The sequence below is a fragment of the Buceros rhinoceros genome, unplaced genomic scaffold (genome assembly GCF_000710305.1).
Source record: "Buceros rhinoceros silvestris isolate BGI_N320 unplaced genomic scaffold, ASM71030v1 scaffold12881, whole genome shotgun sequence".
NCBI classification, from domain to species: Eukaryota; Metazoa; Chordata; class Aves; order Bucerotiformes; family Bucerotidae; genus Buceros; species Buceros rhinoceros.
In genome coordinates, this window is record NW_010392564.1 from 1 (window position 1) to 16,664 (window position 16,664).

A 16,664-nucleotide genomic window follows, 5' to 3' on the forward strand; every position below is an offset into this window, starting at 1 on the left:
CAGCGACCTTCAGTAACTGTCCCTCGGCGAGGGTCCCTCCACGACCCTCCCTCGGTGAGGGTGGCTCTACGAGCATCTCCAGGGATGAGGCCCTCCCCTAAGTGAGAGTCCGGCGGTGAGGGTCCCTCAGTGACTGACCCCCGGCCAGCGCCTCCCAGGGAGGGTCCCCACGCAAGGTGGGCTCTGCTGCGACACCCCATTGCTGGGGGACAGGGAGACAGGGGCGAGGTGGGTGAGAGCTGTCACCAAAGCGGTTTTGTGGACCTCTCCTTCCAGTCGCGGGCTCACCGGGTGGCACCAGGAGAGGGGCGATACCCAAGCGCAGATGTCACGGAGGGTCACAGAGCCTGGCTGGGAAGTGGTAGGATGACTCTATGGAGAGACATTTATGTAAGGGGCTTCTCCCACTTCAGGCCTCGTGCTGGAAGGGGAAGATGCTCTTAAGGGACTGCTTGGTCTTTGTACAACTACTTTATGTATTACAAGTGTTTTCTGTCTGCAGGGAGCCTCAAGCTTTTTGGTTACACCTCCCCGTAAAGGCAGCACTTCAGCGACGTTAAGGCACAATCCAGTTTGCTGCTGCCCTTCACCCCATGCAGTTATATATTTTTATGTAACGTGAGTATAAAGTGCGGCTCAGGAAAACGGTGCAGTTGTACAACCGCCCAGCACCGCATAACGCCAGCCAGCACTGCCCACGGCAAGCGGGCTCCCTTCTGTGTCATCTCCTAGTGCAAAGCTGCTTCGCCAGTCCCCTTGTGACTCTGTTCTAAAAAGAACTCCTCTTGCAGTGTCTGACCGGAGCTGCAGCATTTCCTCCTGACGGCGGCTGGGCAGGGAGTGATCCGGGATTCTCCACGCTGTTTTTCTGTGCAGATTTTGCCGTCGTTACCATAGATGGTGACATCGGCAGGTGGGAGCTCTCCTACTATGTGTTTGCACAGCAGCTGCTGCCATCTCTGGGACCCGCGGGGCTTTATATTGCAAGAATAATAAAATTTTGACAGTTTAAGTAGTAGAATAGGGTTTAGATTAACTGCATAAATAGCAGCGCCCAGGCTTTTAATGATAACTCCATGATGACAAAGACAATAATGGTTATATTTACTTTTTAAAACCTAAAGAAAACCACTTGACCTTTCTATCACTGAAGGATTCATCACAGATGAAGGAATCATAAACCCGAAATAGAGCACGACCTCGGTTTTTATATTCGGTGGAAGCTGTTGTCACAACAAGGACCATTGTTCTCCTGCGGCCATCATGCAGCACCCTTGGGCAGGCGGCTTTCCTACAAAGAGGAGCCGAAAAGAAAAAGCCGAAAAGTCAAGGGATGTAAAACCTCCAAATTACTTGAAATTACATGTGCTCTTTTTGCAGCTGCTTGAAACAGACCTTTCTTAGAAAGCCTGGAGGAAAACATGACTTCTCTTTTCACAGCTAGAGAAGACAGAGGAGAAAGGGAAGGAATAAAATCCTGCCATTCTGTGACAGGTTCACCACAGCTGGAGTGTTCAGGTACAAAACCATCAGGCTCTACGTGTTTAGACTAGAGTTCCATGAACTGAAGGATGACCAGGACCAACACCCCCCTACTTTCCAGCCCCCTGAGACTCACCACAAATAGGATTTGTGCATTAAAGGGAATTTCATGGATGTTGAACCATAAACCTACTCTTGGCTCATCTTTACATCGAACAGCATTTGATCCAATTCAGCAACACACAGTGGTTGATAACCACCGGTCATTCTGCCTCAGCACTCACAAAAACCCAACAGGAGGTTGGAGCGAGGTGGGGGTTGGTCTGTTCTCCCAAGTAACAAGGGACAGGACGAGAGGAAACGGCCTCAGGTTGCACCAGGCAAGGTTTAGGATGGATGTTAGCAAAAATTTAACGGGAAGAGAACATGAAAAGAAACATGAGAATAAACTACTTTGAGGTTGATGGAGCCCTGGCACAGGCTGCCCGGAGAGGTTGTGGAGTCTCCTCTGGAGGGATTCTGAACCCGCCTGGATGTCATCCTGGGCACCCTGCTCTGGGTGACCCTGCTTTAGCAGGGGGCTTGGACTGGATGATCTCCAGGGGTCCCTTCCAATTCTGTGTTGCTGTGAAGCCCTGGCCCAGGCTGCCCATCCCTGGAGGGGTTTAACAGACGTGTCAAGGTGGTACTGAGGGTCAGGGGTGAGTGGTGATCTGGCAGTGCTGGGGCAACAGTTGGATTTGATGATCTTAAAGATCTCTTCCAAACAAAATGATTCTGCGATTCCATGATTAACACACAGTTTTACACCTCGGTGTATTGTCCGTACTGCTCACAGCAGGGAAGCGATATAAACCTGTTTGAACGATGCAGCGGTGTGGGGTAGGACCCTGGCGCTTTCCAGAAATACTGTTCCTTTGCCTGCAGCAATGCGATTACCCAAGGCTGCGCAAGCATTGTCTCACTAGCTGCTACATCAAACGCTTCCAGTGCTTCCAGCGCTTCCAGCCTTAGAGAGAGGAGAGCTTCATGTCATGAGTCTGCAGCAGATTTTATAAATATTGGTATTTCCCCCCATTTCCGGTTAAGCAAACGCCACGAGGCACAGCAGCTGCCAGAGTACAGTCACTGGGCTCACACAAAAACATGAACTGTGTTTGTGCAGGGCAGGGCGGTGAGGAAAGTCATGGAGAATATGCCAAAGTGATCTCCACTGTTACTGTTCTGTAATAAAATGTTTCAGGGTAGGACCCTCCAAGAGTGTAGGATCCAATGAACAGATTTCTCTTCAAATACCGTCAGTGAAACACACCTCATCATAATTCCCTTTTACATTTTCTGAAGAACATGCACGATGGGTAACACCAGAGCTGGGCCGAGCTGCGGCTGTCAGGAGAGCGGGGCTGGAGGCAGATACTCCGTGGACCTGCTGATGTCATGGAACTCAGCGATCTGGTGCTGTTGTTTCATTCAGGGTTTTCAAGTTCTGCTGCACATCTTCCCATTCAGGGTGCAGATTCTGGTAACAGTCATGCTGTAACGAGGGTGTTGCTATAGAGCTCCAATAACCAGCAAGTGAAGACAAAGTTGGTGGGTAGAGGATTGTCTAAAAAAAGATGTTAACTTTGACAGTGGACTGGGAAAAGCAGCTCAACTGTGCAACTAAAACCTGCGTTACAGACTGTTCCAAGATGTAATAAATTGCACTAACGGGGCACAGGAGGAACCTTTCTTTTGTTATTAACGCCTCTGAATTTTTCAGAAGTGCTGAAGCTCTCTGGAAACTTAAAAAAATTTCACATTTAAGGTTGTCTTGATGTAATTCACAAATAGCACCTTCACAGCTTGGTTTTGACACCTTAGATTTAACACTAAGACCACCTGTACAGAATTTTTGCCTTTACTCTTCAAAGTCAGCTCTAAGGAAAAGAAGTTATTTAAAAAAAAATCATTTATAGTTTACAATTAAACGGTGACTATGAAAGTTTAATTTTTGGTTAAAATAAAGAATGAAGGTATACATAATACATGGGAAACGAAGCAGCTCCCTAGAAAGGATATAATTTATATTTCATATATTTCTAAAACAATACCAAGCAATAAACGCCACAGACCTACAAAATTATCATGAAGCCAAAAGCCCCAGGGTGTTCAAAAAGAGTCAGTCCTGTTTTCCCCCCACATGTGCCCGTTGCAGTTCCTTGCAGGACACCTTCGACTGTCGCTGGGGTTGACGCCTCTTCCTCTCACATGCAGGGAAGAGGGGCAGCTCATCGGCATTTCTAAGTGCAAGTAAAAATCAATCCGTTCAACTAGTGCATGTAAAGTGCCAAATATCACTTACAAAGTTGTTCTTCACACTGTAAAGAACTTTGTCACAGTTTTATGAGGAAGATTCAAGTTGTGTATTTATGAACAAAGGGGGGTTTCTACAGAAGGCAGCCTGTTTCCATACGTGGTCTCTGAAGATGCTAAAGAGCATGATTTAACACAAAAATTGCACATTTTCTTCTCTGAAGCAGCAGCTGGTGCATTTTTAAGAAATAAAAATCCCTTTTGTGGTGATTTTGAACGGTAAGTTGTAATACTGAAGGTCACTCTGGTGAAACCTCCTGTGACAGATCACCACAGACAAGACACTAATGAAGAACCTGAGCTGTGACTTTGTACATCAAAAATCACAGGCACAAATCAGCTCCACCTCCCAGCCTCAGAGTGGTGTAAGCCCAGACACTTGATTCAAGTCAAATGTTACAAGTCAAATGCCGCCGCAACAGATTTCTGGTTCTCTTCATGCCTGAAGAAGCCCCGCTCCTGCGAAAGCCAAACAGATCCAGAGGTCAATACTTCTCTGCCTTTCACTGGTGATTAAGATCACGCATTTCAAGTTATGTCATTCAGATTCCTTCAGTGTAATTGGGGGATAAAATGTCTTAAAATAAACCCTAACAGAAGCCTTCTGAGAAAAAGCAAGATACGATAAAATCTCTTTTTTCTGAAAGGGGCTCAGCCCCCACCTCCCTCTTCCCAGGAAGACATCACTGAGCTACAGGCAATTTCAGATGCCATCTGCTTTAACTGCTTCTGCTGTCCATCACAAAGCAAGGCCGTGCGCTTGGCAGCTATCAAGTATATATATAGATTACACAAGCTATTAATTTCTTTTATAGCGTCTTAACACAAACAATTGCTCAGACTGAGGCGAGAGCAGTTGGCCACCAAACTCAGCAGAAACAAGGAGTGTGCGTGGGGGGAGGTTAAGCCTGTAAGAGATGCAGCCATCTGCAGCATTAGCCTAGCACTGCCGACACACGTTCCCGAACAAACCAGACTGCAAGAGGAAATCTCTTTTAAAATACTGCTAGATCAGAACACTGCATTGGGAGCAGGGTAGGAGGCAAGGGCCCTTGCCCTCCACAGCAGAAACCTAAGAGAACGTGGGGGAGGAGTCGAAGAAACAAAGAAAGAAATCATGCAGAAGTAAGCACAGCCGATGAGAGTTGCTCTGAACTCCACACCCCAGCTCGGGCAAGCTGAGACACTGCCTTAGAAGTTCCAACTGAAACAGGTCCTTGGTCAAGCAAGCTAGAACTGCATTTTGTATTTTACTTTCCGCCTTCTGTATCTGCCCACCAGCTCCCTTTGTTTTGTCACTGGTGGGGGAACCAAAGACAGAACCTATGAGGATGCTGTTTCTCCACAGGACATGATGAAGGTAGGGCTGGGGAAACAGAGCGGGGAGGGACCTCCACTCTACGACGTGCCTGGGGACTGCAGGCTGAGGGAGGTGTTTCTTGGGGTGCCATGGCCTGTCCCAGCGCTATGTGCTAGGAGAAGGTGTAAGATTAGAACAAAGCTCCTGAGGGACCTGGATATTTAAGGGTCAGATGACAGTCCCAGGCAAAACCCAGCATGTCGCAGGCTCTGTTTTAGAGGTTAACACACGGAGGCCTAATATAAATGTTTTATTTAAAGTAAAAAGTGTGCACAAATAAAGGGAACGATTATACAACAACGTTCAAGACCATATTCCATGTGAAACAGGAGAACAGTAGTGACAATATTAACTAGCAGAGCACCCATAAGAAGACAACTCGTATACAAAAAGGAGGTAACTCCACATAAATACATCATGCTTCTGATGCAGCTGCTTTCTCCAGAAGACAAAGCCTACAGCACTGGACTGGTTACACCCTCTGTCCCTTCAGAGTATCTCTGACAGTTGCGATATGCTTAACAATGAAAAAAACCTATTAATATCATGGCACTTTGGAGAAAATTAAAGTTTAAAAATGGATTTACAGTCATTTAAGAAGTTTGTCACTTAGCAACATTCGTAATGGTTAGGTACGTAAATAGCAAAAGTATCTTTTCTGTGGCATTATCTATAAAAAAAAATTAACTTCTGCTTTAAGCCCAAAAGACAGCATTTTACTCCATCACTGTTCTGGATGACCTGCAGAAATGCCCTTCCTTACACAGAGCCGTTTCACTTAACACTCCATGTGAAATTAAGCCACTGCAGAGACAAGGCTTTTCTTGCTTGCTCTACATAACTTCCAGGTTTAGTATCAGTTTTAAGCCTTATGTTTGAACTAGGCATGCAGGTGGAGAAGTCAGAGGTTAAACAATTAATCTCCATTTCAAAACTGCACGTAAGCAGCTCACTGGACATAAATGAAATGTGGTGAAGTCATTAGCTGCTTTTTAAAAGTCAATTTACTCTGATACATTTGAAAAAACACCACTTGAGTTGAAGGGAAACTGATTTAACAGTGCACAGGTTCCATGCTTCCCTGAAACTGAGGCCCCCCTCCAGTCACTTCAGAGCTGAAAACTCAGCCCAATACTTAAGTTTCCTATTCACATTGCAAAGAAAAATATGAACTAAAGACCGTACCATGACACCACTGTGTAAGTGAAAAGACGTATACCAGGAGATCTGTGCTATGAATTTACAGTGTCGCCCTACAAGGCTGCTCGAGAAGAGACACTGACCAAGCAGAAGTTGTAATAAAAGCTTCAGATCGGGTTTGCTCACTTGTGCTTAGATACTTCGATCTGCTTCCAGTAAGGCTCACCGTGCCTTACAACTCTCACATATGCTTTTCTCCAATGTCACTTAATCCCTTTTCCCCAAAATAGTAATAAAAAAGTGGTACATTTGGCATTTCTTCAGCCTAAGACATTCAAAACTATTCCTTAAACAGTAAAAGTAAGAATTATCGGTGGTGTATATTACACTGTTCACTAACATGAAATGTAGGAATCCCCTCCAAAAGTACTAGTTTGAACCATCCTTTCCATTTATTCCAACTGCTTCACTATTAACTTCGAGTCTACCACCAACAGTTAAGGTCTGATTGTGATTACCAATCACCACCTCAGAGTGAGAAGATATGGGAGTCATTGTGGACAGCACCTGTTTTTTCCTAGATGTGCTTTTTCTATTGGCAAAGCCGAATGCTTTCCCAGCAGCATGGCAGTGAGGTTAAAAAAAGGAAATGAATGCCCTCGTCGAGGCCATAGCTGTAACGTACGCTGTTCTGATACTGTTAAGACAGCACGTGTAAAAGCAATAAATAATAGTGTGAGGTTCTACATCCCTATCAGCTGCCCGTTACTGCTAAATTACACTCTACAGATTTTAACTTTAAGTATCCACTGAATTCCATGTATCTAAACGGACTCTGTACCACATACGCCTCTTGCTGAAGGGACAGGCTCAGAAAGGCACTCTGCGTATCAGCCCACAAGTCCTACTGTTCCATTTTGGAGCAAAGCCTACTGTAGAAACAACAGCTGATCATCTCCTTTTGGACACGTCAATACGCCCCATGAAAGCCGCCGTTCTTCACCTATTCACTCCACAAACCTGCTCTTCTGGCTGTCATCTCCAGCCAAAGGGTGGTAACCCAGCTCTAACTTGTAAGTCTAAGGGGAACAGGGAAATGGTGTGTGTGCTGAGAGAAGAGATTTAGAACTACAGAAGTCATAAGGTCTTACTTGTCTTGCTGGAAAAATACCATTAAAGGACCTGACATTTTATTACATCCCCTAATGCAATCTGTATTCTTAAAGCAATAAGAACACTTTATCAGAATGCTGTAATTGGCAGATTATACAGCCAGGCCCCTTCGATCAGTCAGGAACCCCCGAGACCAACTTCTACATTAACATTCAAGTTTGGCAAAGACCATTGGGAAGTTTAACGTTTTCCATCTGGCAACCGAAGATTCAAGATTAACAACCGTCCGGGATGACAATTAATACAAGAAGAAAATTAGTAATTCACACCAGTGGCAAGGGTAAGATGTTCTGTTACTCATTTTATGAACGTGCATCCAACTGAAGAGATGTTTATCCATGCAGAAACAGAGTAAGAATTGGCACAGTCCGGAAAGGGAGAATTCAGACACATTCCTCGGCTGACATCAAAAGAGGATTGATATATTCAAAGCCTTCGAATTCAGACTGGTCAATCTTCTTCACAATGTCACTACGAACATTAAAAATCAGTCATTAGTCTGGCAAAATTAGAAAGGTAACAATATAAAGCGATAGTTTGACTTAAAATTTAGACCTGTACACTGCACTGCAACTGAGAACACTTCCCTCCTCCTTTCTGTCCATCTCTTTCCTCACAACTACTGCTGGTTTGGCTTTTTTCAGCCTCTCTACAGCAACAGAACACACCACCACTGAGGAGCAGCGGTTCGGCTGCTCCCCACAAAGCAACCTGCAAGGTTTGCAGTGCTGAAACTTTCCCCAAACAGTCCCGTTTTGTAAAAAGCTGAAAACATGAGGATGTGATAGATGCTGTGCCTGCATCAGCAGCTTTCCTAAACTGTATTTGTACATTACATGTTTGGAGAGGGAGGTGGAAGGGTGCTGGATCTCAGACCTAGTTAGAGGGCACAGATAATGTGGAATAGGCACCATCTGTATTTATGACATGAACTTTATACAAAATCCCGGAAAAATTCCTGAAACGTGAAGAGCAGTGGCTTGGTCAAACCAGAAAGGCCTTCCCTCCCCAAACCAGGGTCCCTCAAGAGTATGGAACCACAAATCCACTACCAAAATCAAACATATTATCATGCATTTTATCAAGGCTTTTCAGACAGGATAAACCCCCTTGACCACTAACAATTTAAAATATCTGAACAAGTCAAACAAAGCATCTTCTCTTGCTGAGAATACTCAAGATAAATTCCATCTAAGCCCAGCAGCCTAGAAATGTCATAGCTGAAAGTAATGCAAAAATAAACCACTCGACAAAACAGGTCTTTTCCTTCATACATTGTTTCTTGGCGATGATACCACTAGAACTTGTAAAACAGCACTTTTTCATCTTTCCCTGTACTAAGATTCCTTACAACAACTTCCCCATTGTGGGTTGATTTTTACATCATGCCAGAGAACAATACTTAATCCAGCCATACTAAGTCTACTATGAGGACACGTAACAGAACTTCCTCCAAGCCAACACAACATGTTACCTACTGCTCTACGTAGACCGTACGCACTACAACTACAGCTACTACATGGAATTTTGCAAGTCCTTCGCTGACTTATCAGAACTCCTTAAGTTCTCCATTACTTACTCATCATCTGGAGTGAGCTGCACAGGTTCATTGGTGAACTGCGAATCAAAGTTATCCAGACCAAATTCTCCGGATATGTTTGGTTTAAATGGAGGCACCACTTGCTTCTGCTCCATCTAAGAATAAATGCACTTAGTAACACCAAGGATGAGTTACAACCCATTGAACATGGCTGGAAGCTACTGTTCCATTTCTTTTGAATACCTCCTACAATCACTCTCTTAATCTACCGTACTTACTGGGCGTAAAAGGGTTACAAGATTCGTATTGTCATTATGGTACATCATAAGTTAAGAACTGATGTTTTTTGAAGTGTTTACATCATCTTTCACGCTCAAAACAAGCTGTCAAACCATCACTGTATGCAAAGAAAACAAGCTCAGCCAGTAGGCATTCACATACCAGATCCCAATCGACATTGCGGAAGAAGGGATGTCCCTGGATATCTGCAAATCCCGTTTGGGGATGGCAGCCTAGACGCTCCTTCGGATCCTGTGCAAGGAAGAAAATATTTCTAAACCATGGCCTACATGCGAATAAAATACAAACGTTACGAATTCTTTAAGAATTGAAACACCAGGATGACAAGAGACACGGGAGAACTCAGTTAGCATTATTTTTTTGGGAAACTGTTCAAAAAAATGAAATCCTGCTTTTATGGCAGATAGCGTATGTCTGCTACACATTGGATAATCGACAGGTTTTTACAAAAAAGAGCTGCTCTTGAGAAGTCCTGAATAGTCTCTTCTAGCTCTCACCTTATTAAGGAAACTCTTCAAAACTCCCGCTGCTTTAACGGAAAGGGATCGGGGAATTCGGATCTGTTTTTCCAAAATTACTGCAAGAAAATAAGGTTTGTATCAGCCATCGCATCTTAAAAGTTAGATTAAAGTTAAGTAGAAACAAAGCACTGGAACGCAGGAACACCTGTCGTACTTACCTTGGAAAAGATAATCTTCTGTGTTCTGATCAGGATTGTCAGAACTGCCAACGATATCGAACGGTGACCGGCCCGCCATCATTTCAAACATCAGTACACCAAGCGCCCACCAGTCCACGCTAAAGCCTAGAATTCAAAGGAGAAAACACCACTGGGGATATTGTGGAGGAAAAATACCAACGCTTCTGGGGCTAAAACCAGCCATGTTTTGAGAAGAAAGAATTAGTTCAAGAATTTAAGTCTTTGATTCTCTGAGCAAACAAGAAGTAAAAACTACTAGACATTACTTGGTTCATTATGTGCACTACTATCTCAGCCCTCCACAATGCATTTACACATAACCGTCCTTGCTGCCAAATATACAGCTCCAAAACTGAACACTGTTCAAGACTGCAAGTACCTTGCTATAGTATCTAAAATAGTTAAAAACAATCATAAATTTGGAAGACTCATGCTATTTAGGCTGGAGAACAGGAGGCTCAGGGCAGATGTTATCACTCTCTACAACTCCTTGAAAGAAGGCTGTAGTGAGGTGGGGGTTAGTCTGTTCTCCCAGTAACAAGCGACAGGATGAGAAGAAATGGCCTCAGTTTGTGCCAGGAGAAGCTGAGGTTGTATGTTAGGAAAATTGTCTTTACAGAAAGTGTTGTCAAGCCCTGGCCCAGGCTGCCCAGAGCAGCGGTGCAGTTCCCATCCCTGGAGGGGTTTAAAAGATGTGGCCCTGTGGTGCTGAGGGACATGGTTTAATGGTGACCTGGCAGTGCTGGGTTAATGGTTGGACTTGATGAGCTTAAAGGTCTCGTCCAACCAACACAATCTTGTGATTCTTAAAGACTGATAAAAATAATTTAAAATGTGGAAGGCAGGTATCTCATTTGCTTGGTGTGATGTTTCCTGCCTGCCCTTTGAAGGGTTTACTCACTTTTTCAGTCACGATGCTGAATTAGATTGATCACGTGTCTAACAGATTTATATTTTCTTCTGCTAAACACCTCGAGTAAGAACTAAAAGACAAGGTGTAAGTTAAGTGGTAACAATGAAAATTCAATTTACCATAATCCTCTCCCCGGAGAATTTCAGGTGCGATATAGTTTGGTGTCCCACAGAATGTGCTGGTTGTGTCACCAGGCCTCAGACCCTCCTTTTAGAAAAGATGGGAAGAAAAGACATTAGTTAGCCAGGGATGCCACACTCCTCCTGCACTAAAAACTTCATGTTGAATTCATTTAAGTTCACGTGACGGGGGGTGTTGTCATGGACGGATACAAGCTTTTCAGAGAAGAGCATGGGATGCAGAATGGGGGGATGTTACCCCCGTGCAGGCTTCATCCTTGGTAGTTCCCCAGACCAAACTGAATAAAGCCCTTAGTAGGGCTGATCTTAGAGCTGCTTTGAGCAGGAGGATGGATTAAAGTTCCTGAGGCCCTTTCTGAGCTCTTTTACTTTATGCTTTTCAGTTGCTTAGCCAAAACTATAGCATTTCAAATAATTCTAATAGATCAGCATAATGGCAATTCCACGGCAAAGTCGAACCAAAGCTCCTTATTAAAGTTTTTCTCGAGAATACGGGAAGCATCATAGAATCCAAACAGGAGAAAGTGTCACCTATATATTTCAGCTTCTTGCCGTTTTTTACGTCTCTGCATCTTGTAATTCATGACAATTCCTTAATTGTTGATTTTACTGGTTAGTGAGGAACTAGAGCTTACCTTGCACATGCCATAATCTGTGAGTTTAATGTGCCCTTCGGAATCTAGTAGCACATTATCCAGTTTTAAATCTCTGTAGATTATCCCTCGTTCATGTAAATAGTTCAACGCTAGACTGATTTCAGCAGAATAAAACCTAGTGTAGAAAGAGATAAGTAACGAAAAGACCAAACCACAATAACATAGTCTTGGTAGTATGATACTTTTCTAACTATAATAATTCTATTATTTTTCATCAGAAGTGATTAAGTTGTTTATAATCATACAAGCGTTTCTGTCCAAATTTTTTTTAAATAATATTAATGCCTACTGAAATCATCCTTTTCATCTCACCAGCTGAGATGAAGCATATGCACCAAGAACTCAGCATTTGCCTGGACAGCTGGTAGTGGTTGTTTTAAGAGAAACACACTGATATTATTAGACAGTTAAAAAAATACCACAATGGTGGTTTTCCTGGAAAAAAAAAAGAGAATTTTTCATGATCATTCAATCATGAAGTTGTCTAGGGTGATGTTGTTACAAATAATACCTATTACAGTTCCTCCTTGGAACAAAACCAGGGCAGCTCACAGCATTAAAGTGGGGATGCAGTTTCACATTTATTAAATCCTTAACATCGGGAGAGGATTTGTGAGCTCATCATCATAATCCCTGCACTACTGTGCTGTATCAGAAAACCAACTGGCTTGATGCAGGAAGCCTGGCTCCAGACATACCTGGCATGCTCCTCTGGCAGCTTTCTCTGTCTCTGCATGTGAAACATTAGATCTCCTCCATTTACATACTCTATAACAAAGAATAACCTGAAACACACAGGAGTTTGTTAATTGAATACCAGGTTGAAAGAGGTTTGAGATGCTCCAGGTCTGTTATGAAATAAATGTCAGTTCAACTCCTCCCAGCTCTCTGGTAATGTGGCTGGTTGCACCATTTTCCCTCCCTTTCAATAAACTCCCAAAGTTAAAAATCAAGTATACGAAGTTGCTCTAGATAGTTTCTTTACTCCTGAAGGAAGGGAAGTCACGCTTCCCACATTCCTAATCCACTACAGCTATGTAATGGATTTTACATTTGTGACTACATAAACAGATTCACATCAGCTTCTATGCACACACCAGAAAAAAGAAATCTCCTTTTCCATCCTAATCCCTTTAATCTCCTTTGTTTGTGGTTAGTACTATTAGTATCTTACAAATACTCTTTCTTCTCACTCTGTCCACTCGCTTGTCACCTCTTCAGACAGCAAAGGTGTTGGTTAAATAGACAGTAACTGTAGTTTATATATACTGAAAATTATTACTGTATGGAATGGTAATTTATTCATCTACTGCAATCTCTTCTATATATAAATACATAATAATAAGACCATCATCACCTTATCTGCTAACATTTACCTGCTTTCTGTCTGGAAGCAAGAGTGTAGTCCAACAAGAAAGGGATGATTTGAAGCCTGTTCAAAGACGTGTTTCTCCGTCTGAACCCAATCAATATCCTATTTATTTCAGAAAAGCGACATTCAGAAAAGGATTGTTGCACTTCTTAGGTCAAGTATTAACGACAAGTAGCAAAAACATTCAAGTGTTTTGCCATCCTTGCTTTACTTGCAATAAATTAAATAATACATAGTTCCCCAATGTGAAGAAAGACAATTTAGCGTCTCATTTTCTTCCTGTCTTGCGCATCCCATACTTTAGTCTCATCGTGTAACTACACTTGGCAATGAAAAAACGCTCCTCTGTACAGGATAAACTAGTGCAGACAAATGTAAAGTAGCATCAAGAAATGCTGAAGAAATCAATGGTAGATTGAGAAGGTCTCTGCAAAAGGTCTCATACAGCAAACCACAGTCATTTGAGTCTTTTCAGGGTGGCCTAAAGAAACACAAGGGAAATCTTCAGCAACAAGAGATGTTTTGCAACTTCTGATGAGTTTCCATTAATTATTGTATAAGCTGCAAAGAAATTGTTACGATGGAGGTCTGATTTAAAGAGCAATTACAATAACATTGTGAGATCTCATTTATGACCAAAAAAAAAATCAAATCTGAACATACAAAAACCAGACTCCACCCATTTCTTTCCTATTATGTCTGCTTGGTGGGCTGAGAGATGTGGAATATGCTCCAGAACAACGAAGCAACCCAGGCTCATTGACTTGAATTCTGCAGAAGCAAGGCTGCAGGCAGTGGTGATCACAGGAGGAGACACTAACAACGAAGGAACGAGGCTCGTGACAGAGACCTCTGGCACAGGAGGGCAGTTGTGAGCTACCGGTCTGACAGCGAAGACCTTAAAGTTGGTCGCGTGTCTTGTGAGCCTTCTCCAGTACAGTATGTGTAAAAAACCACACGTATAATTTTCTGGTAGTGTTGCAGACCCAGAAGCCTGGCTCCCACCTTGTGGTAGACACTGAAGCTCTTTGAAGAGTTGCCCGATTGATTGATAAAAATCTCACCTACCTCGTCGTCATTGACGAGCTCTTTCTTCACCACTTTCATTGCATAAATGCGTTCAGTTTTCTTCAGTCGAACGAGCAGTACTTTAGCATAACTGCCCCTTCCTATAACTCGCAGCAAATCAAAGTCCTGAAGACCCAGACTGGAGGAAGCTTTGCCACTTTCTCTAATGCTCATTGCCTTTTGATAAAGAGAATCTGAAATGAGTAAGCAGCCTTCCCAACTGTAACATATGCAGAAGTCAGCATTTCAAACAGAACAGCAAAATTAATATAAACAACCGACTCAATTAACACTTGTTTTTCTTAAAACTGCTCTGTCCTTGAAAGGAATGTGAGGGGAGAGGAGGGAGGCAGAAGAAACTTGGCAGATAAAACCAAACAAAACCAGAGGAGTTTGGAATACTTTTGAAATCAAGGCACATCTCAACTCAAGCCATACACGCATACACCTGAGTGAGCAACCAAAGTGTGCTTAGGCACTAGTCGTCAGTTTGTGACAAATTACATCACCAAAACCTTGAAATTGAGAGGGACACGGGCTTTAGGACGAGTTAGCATGGTTAGATACTTTACCTCTTTTTCTTCACCAACATGGTCCAAGCTCTCGTGGCTTGAGGGATTGTAGGGAATCACTGGAGGTGCAAGAGACATTATTAGACCGATGCGACACAACAGTATTTTCTTTTGCCTTAAGATTTCCACACACGAGAGACTGATCAGAGCTATCACAGGATTTAAATGCATCTACTGCAAGTGCTGTTTTTCTTTTGCACACCATCACAAACATCCTTTTGGAACGCTACACTAACAACGTTATGGCTAATATAAACCCCTGTAATGGTATTTGGAGATCTCTTCAGATTAACCTTGGCTCCACACACACAGAATCTTGTGCAGAACCTGAATTGGTTTTTAAACTGATCACTGTCTACACCCGAATTCAAATGCTGGGACCACCACTCTGCTACAAGAATGAACCTGTTTGGGTCCTCATCCAGAAGAAACCCCACTAATTCTGGTAAGGGCTGTTTTTTGTTTGTTTGATCAGGGCTGTTAAAGTACATAGCTCGCTGATGGAGAACTGCAACTGACAGCCCAAATTCTTCCTTTTTAGCCAGGTTTCTTAAACTGGTAAAATACAGAAAACTGAGGAATTTTTATATTTATATACCTCATAGCATTAAAAAGCTGCCTTATTTTTTCTGTTGTATAAAAAAAATAAAAAGCTTAACAAATAAAGTTATTTTGTTTCATTTTAAAATCCATGTTTCAGCAACTTATAGTAATTTAAAGAAAAAATTACTGATCTTACCCGATTCTACATTATCTGGATGCACTGATGATGGATCCATAGGCATTATTGGTTCCTGCAAATATGGACAGGATTTTTGTAACAGTCCAAGTGTAAAAAACATTATTTTAGAGACAATAAATGAAATAAATGATCACTAGCTTCTTTTTAACTTGATTAGTCGACATAGTCGCTGCTCTAATCCATACACAACGAAAGAAACCTCTGCAGCTCTTATTTTGCCTATTTTCCAGAAGTCGTGACATTTCCAGAAGCTGTTGAAGTGACAACTTAGTACAACAGAGGAAAGTAGTATAGCAGATGAGAAATGAGAGAGGAAAGCTCAAGTACTGCAGCAGCACATACATTAGCCAAATGAATTCACAAAATACAGAGTTGTAGCTGTCTACTTTTATTATTAAACCAGGAGCTGTAATCATCTGAATTTTTCTGGGGACTTAAGAACTAAAGATGATTGAAATCCTTGGGAGAAAAGTCAGAACTTCTGCACTTCATCTTCCCTTTCTTTAATATGGGAAATAGTCTAATAATCCAACAGATACTTAGAGAATTTATTTTACTCATACTTCACTTCAAAGAGTAAAATTGTGTGTGTGTTTATATGCACTCTGTAACACCACAGTGAAGGATGAGATAAATATCACTTATACATTTATATTTGACAAAGGAAAAAAATATCAGATGTGAAAAATAAGACTGTCTCACCACTAAACTGCCATTCTGCTAAGAGAATACCGAACTTTCTTGCAAAGTGTTACAGAAACCAGAGAATGACGTTTCATCTGCTGTGATTATTTGCAGACTGTAGTTAGAAAACTACAAATACAAAATGGGGAGTTTTGTTTCATTGGTTGGTTGCCTTTTTTTTTTTCAGACAACTTTTCAGAGAAGTTTCACTTACTGGCTGTAGTGTATGACGGCCACATTCAATACTGACAAGTTTGTGACACTTCTTGTGAACGAGGAGTTTGCAGTTGATGCATTTATATCCCTGGCGACCCAGGCCCCATATTCGGTCGGTGCAGATGGCACAATGAGCTCTCTAGAATGAGAAATCAGCAAAACCGATCAACGAGCCAAACCAAACAACAAAACCTATTCAGCCACATTTTCATTAACAAGAACGACAGGAGATCAGAGAGCTCCCTGCTGAA

The 16,664-nt window shown here is 42.4% G+C and overlaps 1 protein-coding gene across 1 annotated transcript in view; it reads right to left on the minus strand.

The window, feature by feature from the left end:
* Positions 1–7,751: 7,751 nt before the first annotated feature.
* The window catches only part of PRKCI (protein kinase C, iota), a 12,380-nt gene continuing 3,467 nt past the window's right edge, over positions 7,752–16,664 (minus strand). The window contains exons 3-15 of the mRNA XM_010144539.1: positions 16,412–16,552; positions 15,511–15,565; positions 14,772–14,830; positions 14,200–14,376; positions 13,136–13,233; positions 12,458–12,544; positions 11,739–11,874; positions 11,083–11,170; positions 10,030–10,155; positions 9,848–9,927; positions 9,492–9,581; positions 9,090–9,205; positions 7,752–7,981 (exon numbers count right to left, since the gene is read on the minus strand). Of these exons, the coding sequence (XP_010142841.1) occupies positions 7,894–7,981; positions 9,090–9,205; positions 9,492–9,581; positions 9,848–9,927; positions 10,030–10,155; positions 11,083–11,170; positions 11,739–11,874; positions 12,458–12,544; positions 13,136–13,233; positions 14,200–14,376; positions 14,772–14,830; positions 15,511–15,565; positions 16,412–16,552 (1,341 nt within the window). The 3' untranslated portion in view covers positions 7,752–7,893. The remainder of the gene's footprint in view (positions 7,982–9,089; positions 9,206–9,491; positions 9,582–9,847; positions 9,928–10,029; positions 10,156–11,082; positions 11,171–11,738; positions 11,875–12,457; positions 12,545–13,135; positions 13,234–14,199; positions 14,377–14,771; positions 14,831–15,510; positions 15,566–16,411; positions 16,553–16,664) is intronic.